At 41.5% G+C, this 12,921-nt stretch overlaps 1 protein-coding gene across 8 annotated transcripts in view; it reads left to right on the top strand.

The window, feature by feature from the left end:
* armc8 (armadillo repeat containing 8) overlaps positions 1-12,921 on the top strand; it is a 112,217-nt gene that overhangs the window by 56,111 nt on the left and 43,185 nt on the right. For all 8 annotated transcript variants that reach the window (XM_038789031.1, XM_038789029.1, XM_038789027.1 and 5 more), the window contains 2 exons: positions 2,075-2,157; positions 5,584-5,665. In XM_038789031.1, the coding sequence (XP_038644959.1) occupies positions 2,075-2,157; positions 5,584-5,665 (165 nt within the window). The remainder of the gene's footprint in view (positions 1-2,074; positions 2,158-5,583; positions 5,666-12,921) is intronic.

Below are 12,921 nucleotides of genomic sequence, written 5' to 3' on the forward strand. Positions count from 1 at the left end.
GTTTCCTCCCTCAGTCCAAAGATGTGCAAGTTAGGTGGATTGGCCATGCTAAATTGCTCCTTAGTGTCTGAAAGATTAGGTGGGGTTACTGAGTTATGGGGATAGGGTGGAGGTGTGGGGTTAAGTGGGGTGCTCTTTCCAAGGTTTGGTGCAGATGCGATGGGCCGAATGGCCGCCTCCTGTACTAAATTCCTTCAGGGGAAAGGGGCTTCTTATCGCTACCTGATCTGGTCTAAAAGTGACTCCTGTCCTCTGTGTATGTGTCACTTAAGGCCCTCAAGGGGCAATAAAGACACCCCTGCTAATGCCGCCTGCATTCTAATAACAAATAAAGAAAATGCTACAGTTTTGCATGTGTTGATGTGGAAATGGGCGGGTGGTAGGTGTAGAGCAAAAGAGGTGTTTTAGAAAAATTGCTTTTGAAAGTTGATTTCCATAAGAAGGGTGTTTGAGGCCGAGGCTGGATGCAAGTCTCTCAGACTTTTGGGCGATGGCCTACCTTGGAAATGGCAACCCTGATTGGGAGGCTACACGTTGCCAGGTAAAACTTCTAAATATAATATCATCTTGAAGAGCAGTGTGTTAAGAAGGATTTCATGAGGAAAGGCCTAACAGAAGGCCTGATCTTAAGGGGTTGGTTTTAACAGCTAGGACTTGATTGCGTTTTGCCTTTACAACTGCTACCAGTTTGAAAAGCACCTTTAATGAAGTAAAATGCTACAAGAGCATTTTCAAACAAAATTTGTCATTGAGGCCCAGAAGAGATATTAGAACAGATGAGGTAGGTTAAAATAACTTATTTTCATCCTGTAAATAAAGATGTTGATACAGGGAAATCCAATTAACCAAATTTAAGGATTATTTATTTCTAATTTGTCACTTAGTGGCCAACGTTTGGCATCATTTAAAAAATAGCCTATGAAAATTTAATCGTTTGCTGTGTTTGGAAGGGTTCAGAATACAGACAATGCTAATCAAGTCGATATGTTTGATCTACATTTCTTAGATTGGCTGAGTTACCAAGGGTGGCACGGTAGTGCGATCGTTGGCACTGCTGCCTCACGGCACTGAGGACCCGGGATCGATCCTGGCCCTGGGTCACTGTCCGTATAGAGTTTGCACATTTTCCCTATGTCTGCGTGGGTCTCAGCTCCACAATGCAAAGATGTGCAGGGTTGGTGGATTGGCCACACTAAATTGCCCCTTAATTGGAAAATATAATTGGGTACTGTAAATTTATATTTTAAAAAAAAAAAATTGGCTGAGTTACCAAATCCAGGAGATGAACAATTGCCACTGCATGGGAACTTCCTACAAGCACCTTTCATTTCAGGAACAATTGCTGCATGGATGGTCTTTTGTCTGCTTTCAAGCTGTTATGCTTTGAGATTCCTCTTTGGGGGGCAGCACGGTAGCATGGTGGTTAGCATAAATGCTTCACAGCTCCAGGGTCCCAGGTTCGGTTCCCGGCTGGGTCGCTGTCTGTGCGGAGTCTGCACGTCCTCCCTGTGTGTGCGTGGGTTTCCTCCGGGTGCTCCGGTTTCCTCCCACAGTCCAAAGATGTGCGGGTTAGGTGGATTGGCCATGCTAAATTGCCCACAGTGTCCTAAAAAGTAAGGTTAAGGGGGGGTTGTTTGGGTTACGGGTTATAGAGTGGATACGTGGGTTTGAGTAGGGTGATCATTGCTCGGCACAACATCGAGGGCTGAAGGGCCTGTTCTGTGCTGTACTGTTCTATGTTCTATGATGGTTGACCTTAGATTGGTGGTGCCAGATATTAGAAAATATAGACCAATGAAAGCCCAATGTGTGATTAATGGGTTGGTACTGATTGCTTATCATCTAATAGTCTTTCAAGCCCATATGAGTTTCTACTAATCTTGATATTGTAGTATGTTTTTTAAAAATTGTGAAGTTGTGAAAACTATTTGAATCATTTTGCCCATTTCTTTCTGAGCCCCAGCTAAAATATGTCTTGTTAAGTACAAAGGCTAGATTTAATTATGCTTCAAGTAAATTTGTGACATCGCAAACCCTGTTAGTTACTTACGCAACTGTTAACTTTTCGTTATAGATTATTGAGACTGAAAATATGATGGATCGAATTGTGACGGGCTTAGCTGAGTCTAGTATCAAGGTGCGGTTAGCTGCTGTCAGGTATGGATGGACTCCTGAACTTTCCAGTCTGAAATATAATTTGATAGTTCCAAAACAAATGTAGTGATTAGTATTGAATTGACTTAGCAGTCACTGAATCTATAATCAGCTTGGTAAATACTCCTGAAGCACTTTGCGGGGATAATAGTAGGGTGGCACGGTAGCACAGTGGTTAGCACTGTTGATTCACAGTAACTTCATTGCAGTGTTAATGTAAGCCTACTTGTGACACTAATAAAGATTCTTATTAATAAAATATAGAATGAAAGAGCCCAAATTTGCTAGCTGGCTATGGTAAGATTAATCATGAACTTGAAGTTTAAGCACTTCCTTTCAATAATTTGGAAGTATTCTTTGAGGGCCTGGCACACTTTGAAAAATTCTACTCTAGTATAACATAAATACGCTATCAATTTTAAGTGATCAGTTGCATGAGAGATAAAGTAAATTCTAGTTCTGAGAAAGAATGACTGCATCAGGTAACTACTTCAAGTAAACGTTAGCCTGATAGTTTTGTGATTATGCTTTCAAATTCTTGTTCCTGGGGGTGAAGCTTTTAGCTGGTTGAAACATATATTTTAAAAAATGTAATCTAATAATCCTATTGATCTGTGGATAATTGAATTAGTAAATTATTCTAAGATGCATTTAAAGAGTATAACTAGTTCGGCAAATTCCACTTTGGTATTGATTTTGTGTAAGGTGTAAATTGTATAGGTGGCATGCACCTTGTCTACAAGGTTGTTTTGAGTTGTAGTCTTGCATTAAATGGATGTATGTCAGCTTGACTGGAGAAACCCTTGGTTATGAGACTGATCTAAGCCAGTAGAGGCCGATCCCAAACATAAAGGACTGAGTAATGAGAAGAGAACAAAAAAAATTCAGTTGTTTGATCTTGGGAGACAATTTTGGGAAAACCTCAAGTTTTTAATGGTGTAGAAATCGTAATTGAATTTTGATAGTGGGACAAGGAGGAAAAATTTCAAATTAGTCATGACAGATTTTCTACTGATGTCAGGAAGTTGTTCTTGCAAAATTGATCAATTGGATGAAGTTTATTTAAACTTTTGGACACTGTAAAGGTAGCTTGGTTTTTGGGACTTATCATTTGTGCAGTTCAATTTTTAATGGTTAATCGTTGTTTTTGAAATGTTGGCACAGATGGAGGCGATTCAGCCATTATTTCTGAAATGCCATCTTTCTGTTAGCCTTGGTAACTCTTTAAACCCTGCCTTTTCTCCATTTTCCTTAATATAGACTTTTAATGAGCAGTCTATTTCTTTTTTAAGAATGTCAGTTGACTTTCTTTATGGCCATCTGAAGCGAAATCATTCCTAGAATTTGAGGAAGATAGTCCCCATTTCTAGATTCTCCATTAATTGTAATCATTATTTGAATCAGCTTAGTCGGGGTCATCATTTAGACTTATCTGTTGGACATATATCCAAAGCTTACAAAATCTCATCAAAGCTCAACCCCCCAGGTATTTTTTGTGGTGAATAGTTTAGATTTTCCCTGAGTAAACAAATTATTTCTAAGGTAAAACTGTCCATTTGATGTATAATAGGCATTTTGCATAATTGAAGTAATACTTTTATATTCTCTACCTCTTGTGTTAAAGCCTGTGACCCATGAGTCTTTTGATTGCTATTTGTACTTGAAGGCTAAAGTTTGGTGATTTATATACCTAAACCCCAAAAACATCTGTATCCAGAATTTCCCATTAAAGCTAGACGACCTGCCATTTAGTCCAAATGTACCATTCACTCTTTCCTGAATTGCATTTACACATTCGCGTAATCTATTTATGCCCTTTCATAATCTTATACTGTCTTTGTTGCAGTATTTGCTATCTTGGGATCATCGGTTGACTTGGATTTATTTCCTTCTGTTCCCAAATCTAGATAATACATGTGATGGGGCATGTACGTGGGGCTGCACGGTAGCACAGTGGTTAGCACAGTTGCTTCACAGCTCTAGGGTCCCAGGTTTGATTCCCGGCTTCAGTCACTGTGCAGAGTCTGCACGTTCTCCCCGTGCCTGTGTGGGTTTCCTCCGGGTGTTCCGGTTTCCTCCCACAGTCCAAAGATGAGCTGGTTAGGTGGATAGGCTATGCTAAATTGCCCTTTGTGTCCAAAGAAAGTTTGGTGGGGTTACGGGAATAGGGTGGAGGTGTGGACTTGGGTAGGGTGCTCTTCCCAAGGGCTGGTGCACACTCGATGGGCCGAATGGCCTCCTTCTGCACTATAAGTTCTATGATGCTATGAAAAACTGAGAACATATAACCTGGGGTGGGGTAATAGCAATCATTATAGCTATCCCATTTATCTTAATTGTCTACCTCTACCTAATAATAATCTTTAGTGTCATGAGTAGGCTTACATTAACTTTGCAATGAAGTTACTGTGAAAATTCCCTAGTCGCCACACTACGGCATCTGTTCGGGTACACTGACAGAAAATTCAAAATGTCCAATTCGCCTAACAGCACGTGTTTCGGGACTTGTAGGAGGAAACTGGAGCATCCGGAGGAAACCCACACAGACACGGGGAGAATGTGCAGACTGCACACAGACAGTGACCCAATCCAGGAATCGCAGTTTTGTCCCTGACGTTGTGAAGCAACAGTGCTAACCACTTTGCTGTTGTGTCCCGTCATCACCTGTTTCCCACTAAATTCCATGTTCCTCAATTTTAGCTAGCTACGTGTGGAATTTTAAATTTATGACTACACCACCTCATGCTCTCCCAAGCATCACCTCAATGTCTATGACAAGAAGCTCTGATAGGTTGATTGACATGGTCCACCTCTACAAAAGTATGTTTGAAGAGACCTTTTACTCTGTCCATAATGTATTCTTAAAATCTCCCTACTACAAAAATTTATCTTAGTGATTTGTTGGTACTTGGTTTCTCACCATCCTTGTTAAATAAAGGGGTGTAACATTTGATGCCTTTAGTTCTATTGTATTTTCCCTAAATGCAGTGTGTTTTAATGAATGCATTCCCAGTTTATTTGCCTTCTAAGTTTAATATGCATATCCATCAAGATCTAGTGATTTCATTCCCATACAGTTTTTGTTTTTAATTTCTCAAAGTACTTACCCTGCTCAAACCTTTAGCTTTTCTTCAACTCTCTTGCTTCTTTAATGTGAAATTGAAAATAGCTGTTCAGTTCTCCATCCTCTGTTACTGTCTTGAATATATCAGATTTCTTGATGCAGATTATAGACTAATATTTCCTTGATTTATTACTTCAGATATTGATGGGGATTGGATTTATTTAACCTGTGCAATCACTGATCTTGAATGTTTGATTACTACTTATTCTTACATTGTTAACGGGTGATCAAACACTCCATCCACATTTGTTTAAGGCTATATGGTTTTTGAAAGATGTGCATATTTTTCTGATTTCCATTCATAGATGTTTGCATAGTCTGTCCAGATCTGTACAGCAACTCCGGACAAGTTTTCAGGATCATACAGTGTGGAAACCACTAATGAAGGTGGGTAATGGCACGCATTTTAAGGAGCATTAATTACATTGAAATTTAAGATTAAACTTTAAAGTATTTTGTGTCTAAATAGAGCTCAAGCTATTAGAAATTAATTTGGTTGTTACCACCAATTTGAGAAATGCGATGCTCGTGGAAATTAAATAAGTTATTTATCTGCAAATAAAGGTCATTCGTGCACTGAGTAAATCACCTGTACAATTCGGTCAAGGACCTGCAAAGTGCACTATTGACAACTGATCGTTATAACAGGTTTGTACTTGGCATATATATATGGATCTGATTAAAAGCATCTCTGAAATTAACATCAGAGAATACTTATTTAACGATTTGGGAGTGGCACGGTGGCACAGTGATTAACACCGCTGCCTCACAGTGCCAGGGACCTGTGTTCGATTCTGACCTCGGGTGACTGTCTGTGTAGAGTTTGCACATTCTCCCCCCACCAGGTGCTCTGGTTTCCTCCCACAGTCCAAAGATGTGCAGGTTAGGTGGATTTACCATGCTAAATTACCCCTAAGTGTCCAACGGTTAAGTGAGGTTACAGGGATAGCGTGGGTAGGGTGGTCGTTTAAATGCTCCGTGCAGACTTGATGGGCCAATTGCCTCCTCCTGCACTGTTTTATGAAAGATATAATGATCATACTCAATCAACTGTTCTATATGAACAAGACCTGTATGGTACAAAAGGCGGCAAATTTGGTGTAACAAGTTTAGAATACAATATTTCAGACCAGCAAATTGTAGGTAAAATTAATATTTTTCTCTTTTCATGGGACGTGAGTGCATTGACAAGGTCAGCATTTGTTGCTAATTCCTAATGGCCCTTGAACAAAGTGGCTTGCTAGACCATTTCAAAGGGAATTGAGATTTATCCACATTGCTATCCTGGAGTCACATGTAGGCCAAACCAGGTAAGGATGACAGATTTCCTTCGCTAAAGGAGATTATTGAACCAGATTTAATAACAATCAATGATAGTTGTCATGGTCACAATTATTGCGCCGAGCTTTGTATTCCAGATTTATTAATTGAATTTAAATTCCACCAGCTACCCCAGAGCATTAGCCTCGACCTCTGGATTACTAGCCCAGTGACGTTACCACTGTCATCTCCACCAGTACAGGGCATACAGATTAGCTATGGTCTTATTGAATGGTGAAGAAGACTTGGAGCTGATGGCCTACTCCTGTTGCTATGGAACTATCACTGAATTACATAACTATCACAGAAAAAATAGAGATGGTACTGCATTAATGGAAGCCATTCAGCCCATCAAGTCTGCACCTGCTCTCTTGAAGTGCAATCCAGTTAATCCTACTCCCCTGCTCCTTCCTTGTACTCCTGCCGTATTTTTATGCTTCAATGTATATTGTCTCTTTTGAAGGCCACTTTGGAATTTGCATTCCCCCTCTATCAGGCAGTTTATCAATCTCTAATCCATTGGAAACAGTTTGTCTCAGTTACAAAATCTAAACTCTTCTAAAAACAAAATCTGAAACAGGTTATCAAATCTGCTCTTAACCTTCACTGCTCTAAGTAGAACAACCCCAGCTTCACCAGCGTATGTAACTGCCATACCTCATCCATTTTAGTACCCATCTCCAAAACCTTTATGTCCTTCCTAAAGTGCGGTGTCCAAAATTGGGCAGCCTACTCTGGCTGGCTCCATACTAGTGTTTTATTTATGTTTAACATAACTTCTTGGTTTTTATACCTTATGCCTCTACGAGGCATTCATAATCCTATAAACTACTTTGTGAACCCCTGCCCTGCTATCTTCAAAGATTTGCATATAGGTATCCAGAGGTGTGTGTCTCCTTCCATCTCTTCAAAATTTTACTATTTAGCTTGTACTGTCTTTTCATTTTTCTAACAAAAATGTGTCACCTCATTTAACTCTGATAAATTGCTTTCATATGTCCCACCCATTTCACCAGCCTTCATGCATCCTCTTGAAGTTTATTGCTGTCTTCCTCACATTTACTATGCATCCAGTTTCATGTCATCTGCAAATTTTGAAATTATGCCCTGTACCCCTGAATTCCAGGTTATTAACGTAGATCAAAAATAGCATTGGTTTTGGTATTGAACACTGGGGAACTCTATTATATGTCTCCCTCCAGTCTGAAAAACACATTCGCCGCATCTCTTTTTTTACTGTCCCTTAACTGCTGCAATTTTCACCCACATTATTGTTTCAAAAGCTTCTTTGTCATCCATATTAAACTAACTGACCTGTAATCTGCCTTTATTGGAAAAAGATGTAACATTTAATACCTTCCAGTCCTTTGGCATCACCCAAGTATCTGACGTATATTGGGGGATTGTGGTCAACCCCATTGCAGTTTCAACCCTTAATTCCCTGAGCAACCGAGAATACGCCCCATCTAAACGGGTGACGTCTCCACTTTTAAGTACTGCTAGCCTTTCTGGTATCTAGTTTTATGTAATCCAGGATCCCAACAATATTCTCGTTTATCACAGTTTTGGAAAAATCCTTTTTCCCAAATGAGCAAAGTGTTGTTTATTATCTCAACCATGCCTTCTGGTCTGCACAGACAGTGACCCAAGCCGGCAATCGAACCTGTGAAGCAACAGTGCTAACCGCTATGCTACCGGTTTCCTCCCACAAGTCCCTACAGATGTGCTTGTTAGATGAATTGGACATTCTGAATTACCTGAACAGGTGCCATAGTGTGGCGAGTGGGGGATTTTCATAGTAACTTCATTGCAATGTTAATGTAAGCCTACTTGTGACACTAATAAAGACTACATATAATAATTATTATATCAGCTGTACTACTCCTCTGTCATCCCGTTTGCTGTCAATAAGCCTACCGAAGGCCTTTGGAATTCCTTTTGATATTAGCCACCAAACTATCCTTGTACTGTCTCTTTGCCCATCTTATTTCCTTTCACTTTTCTGCACCTTTCATATTCAGCAAGATTCTTCCTTCTGCTATCACATTGACATCTGTCATGTGTCCACTTTTTCTGCTTCATCCTACTCTCCCAATACCTTCATCATCTAGAGATCTTTGGCATTGTTTGCCACCGTCTCCTATCCAAGCTCATCTATTATTTTCATTTTCCAACAAAAGGGGGAGACAGTGGCATGGTGGTAATGGACTAGTAGTCCCAGGGTAAGACTCTGAGGACGTGGGTTCAAATACACCCATTGTAACTGGTGGGAATTTTAATTCTATTAATGTAGTTGGAATTGAAAACTAATCTCCGTAATGATGACTATGAACTATCATCTATTGTCATAAAAACCCATGCAGTTCATTAATGTCAGTTTAGTGAAGGAAATCTGTCATCCTTACCTGGTCTGGCCTACATGTGACTCCAGACGCACAACAATGTGGCTGATTCTTAGTTTCCCTCTGTCATGGCCTTGCAAGGCACTAGGTTCAAGGGCAATTAGGAATGGACAACAGATGCTAACCTTGCCAGCAATGCTTTCATCCCATGAAAGAATGAAGGAAAAAAAAAACCTCTGTCTTTGACTCAACAGTCTCTTTCTAGCTCTCTAATATTTTCTTGAATTAATACTATTTTCTTTTGCTTTCCCTATTATTTAACCTGCTTGCCAGGATATTGGTGTGAGCTCTGTTCATGTTTGACCCTCAATCCGTAGACGAGGGCAGCATGGTGCTGCAATAGTTAGCACTGCTGTCTCAGTGCCGAGGACCCGGGTTTGATTCTGGATCCAGGCAGGTCACTGTCGTGTAGAGTTTGCACATTGTCCCCATGTCTGCATGGGTCTCACCCCCACAATCCAAAGATGTGGGCAGCACGGTAGCATTGTGGATAGCACAATTGCTTCATAGTTCCAGGGTCCCAAGTTCGATTCTAGCTTGGGTCACTGTCTGTGCAGAGTCTGCACATCCTCCTCGTGTGTGCGTGAGTTTCCTCCGGGTGCTCCGGTTTCCTCCCACAGTCCAAAGTTATGCAGGTTAGGTGGATTGGCCGTGATAAATTGCCCTTCGTGTCCAAAATTGCCCTTAGTATTGGGTGGGGGTTACTGGGTTATGGGGATAAGGCGGAGGTGTTGACCTTGTGTAGGGTGCTCTTTCCGGGAGCCGGTGCAGACTCGATGGGCCGAATGGCCTCCTGCACTGTAGATTCTATGATAATCTATGATGTGCAGGGTAGGTGGATTGGCCACGCTAAATTGCTCCTTTATTGGAAAAATTAAAGAAACAATTTGCAGGACTAACGTTCTGTAGTCATAAAGGTGCAGAAAGTCAAGAGGAACTTTTTTGTTGATTAGAAGTATGAAATACCTGTATTTTGCTATGGGACATAATTATGCTGTTAAAATGGACAGTAACTTTGGGAGTCAGGTGGTATAGAATAATGCATAAATTCAGAAATTTCTGACCGTGACTATGCTTTTCCATAGGGTGCACTGGAGTGATTACTCCCCAGATTGTTATCTCCCTTCCAATCTATGAATTTACAAAAATGTTCACTCTGACATTCAGTTCCACTGTAAATATTCTTGAAAAAGTTGGACCTTTTGAATGAGGCGCAACTGGATTTTAAGGTTGTACTAACTTCATAATTACTGCTGTGAACTTCCTGTGAGTTACCATTGACCAGAAATTGAACTGGACTAACGATACACATACTGTGACTACAAAAGCAGATCAGCATTCGGGAATCCTGTGGCAAGTAACACGCCTCCTGACTCCCCAAAGCCTGTCCACAATCTACAAGGCACAAGCCAGGAGTGTGATGGAATATACTCCCCTTGCTTAGATGAGGACAATTCCAACAACACTCGAGGAGCTTGACACCATCCAACGCAAAGCAGTCCCCTTGGTTAGCATAAAAACAGAAAAATCTGGAAAAACTCAGCAAATCTGGAGTCCATATGACTCTTCAGAGCTAAAGTGAAATGTGATGGATTTTATACTGTTTGAGGGGCTTGAGCAAAATGGGTCAGGGCTAGGTGGGAGCGCGGGAGAAATTTGACGAAGATGTAATGAGCACAAGAAAGTGTTAAAGACTAAAGAAGGTATTGATGGTGGCATAAAGGTAAGATGGAATATATAATTATAGCAGAACAAGGGTTAGTGCTCTGTGAAAGCAAAACTTAAGAACAAGTGACAGATGGACCGGCCGGGGGAGGTAGGGAAACAAGTGACAGATAGCCCTGTGGGGGAGGGAGATTGCATTTGACGTACAATTGTGTTAAAAATGGGACTCAAAATGGAAGAGAGAGTTCACAGCCTGAAGCTGTTCAGCTCTTGTCAAGTCCAGAAGACTATACAGTGCCTAATTGGAAGATGAGGTACAGTTCCTCCAGTTCGCGTGGGGTTCACTGGTACATTGCAGCAGGCCAAGGATTTACATGTGGGCATGAGAGCAAGATGGTGAGTTGATATGACAAGCAACAGGAAGATCGTGGACTGAGCGAAGGTATTCTGCAAAGCCATCACCCAGTCTGTATTTAGTCTCCTTGATTGGCACCCCATCCACAAACATTCCCTCCACTAACACACACTGTGCACCATCTGCAGGATGCACTGCTGGAACTCACCAAGGCTCCTTAGACAGCACCTACCAAACCATAAGACATAGGAGCAGAGTTAGGCAACTCGGCCCATCGAGTCTGCTCCACCATTCAATCATGGCTAATATTTTCTCATCCCCATTCTCCTGCCTTCTCCCCATAATCCCATATCCCCTTATTAATAAAGACACTCTGTGATTTGGCCTCCACAGCCTTCTGCGGCAAAGAGTTACATAGATTCACGACCCTCTGGCTGAAGAAATTCCTCCTCATCTCTGTTTTAAAGGATCATTCCTTTAGTCTGAGATTGTGTCCTCTGTTTCTAGTTTTTCCTACAAGTGGAAACATACTCTCCACGTCCACTCTATCCAGGCCTTGCAGTACCCTGTAAGTTTCAATATGGAACCCCTCATCCTTCTAAACTCCAACGAGTACAGACCCAGAGTCCTCGACCGTTCCTCATACGACAAGCTGTTCATTCCAGAGGATTCCATCCTCTGGACCCTTTCCACGGCCAGCACATCCTTCCTTAAATAAGGGGCCCAAAACTGCTCTCACTACCCCAAATGGGGTCTGACTAGAACTTTATATAGCCTCAGGAGTACATCCCTGGCCTTGTATTCTAGCCCTCTCGACATGAATGCTAACATTGCATTTGCCTTCCTAACTACCGACTGAACCTGCACGTTAACCTTAAGAGAATCGTGAACAAGGACTCTTTGTGCTTCTGATTTCCCCATTTGGAAAATAATCTATGCCTCCATTTCTGCTTCCAAAGTGTATAACCTCACCCTTTTCCACATTGTATTCCATCTGCCGACACTTTGCCCATTCTCCTAGCCTGTCCACTCTCCTGCAGCCCGCCTTCTTTCTCAATATTACTTGTCCCTCTACAGTTCTCTGTATCATTTGCAAACTTAGCAACAGTGCCTTCAGTTCCTTCTTCCAGATCATTAATGTATATTGTGAAAAGTTGTGGTCCCAGCACCGACCCCTGAGGCACACCACTTGTCACCAGCTGACAACTTGAAAAAGACCCCTTTATCCCCCCACTCTGCCTTCTGCCAGTCAACCAATCCTCTGTCCATGCCAGGATCTTACCCTTAACACCATGGGCTCTTAACTTATTTAACAGTCTCCTAAGCGGCACCTTGTCAAAGGCCTTCTGGAAATCGAAATAAATCATGTCCACTGGTTCTCCTTTATCTAACTTCCTTTTAAAAAAAATAAAAAATAAATTTTGAGTACCCAATTATTTTTTCCAATTAAGGGGCAATTTAGTGTGGCCAGCCCACCTACCCTGCACATCTTTTGGGTTGTGGGGGCGAAACCCACGCAGACATGGGGAGAATGTGCAAACTCCACACGGACAGTGACCCAGGCTGCGATTCGAACCCGGGTCCTCAGCGCCATAGGCAACAATGCTAACCACTGTGCCACCGTGCTGCCTTAACTTCCTTGTTACTTCCTCAAAGAACTCTAACAGATTTGTCAGACATGACCGCCCCTTGATGAAGCCGTGCTGACTCAGTTCTATTTTAACATGCACTTCCAAGTACTCCGCGATTTCATCTTTAATAATGGATTCTAAAATCTTACCAATGACCGAAGTCAGGCTATCTGGCCTATAATTTCCTGTCTTCTGCCTCCCTCCCTTCTTAAACAGCAGTGTAATAGTGATGACGATAACCCACAGCCACTACTATCTAAAAGGATATCT

The sequence above is a fragment of the Scyliorhinus canicula genome, chromosome 2 (genome assembly GCF_902713615.1).
Source record: "Scyliorhinus canicula chromosome 2, sScyCan1.1, whole genome shotgun sequence".
NCBI classification, from domain to species: domain Eukaryota; kingdom Metazoa; phylum Chordata; class Chondrichthyes; order Carcharhiniformes; family Scyliorhinidae; genus Scyliorhinus; species Scyliorhinus canicula.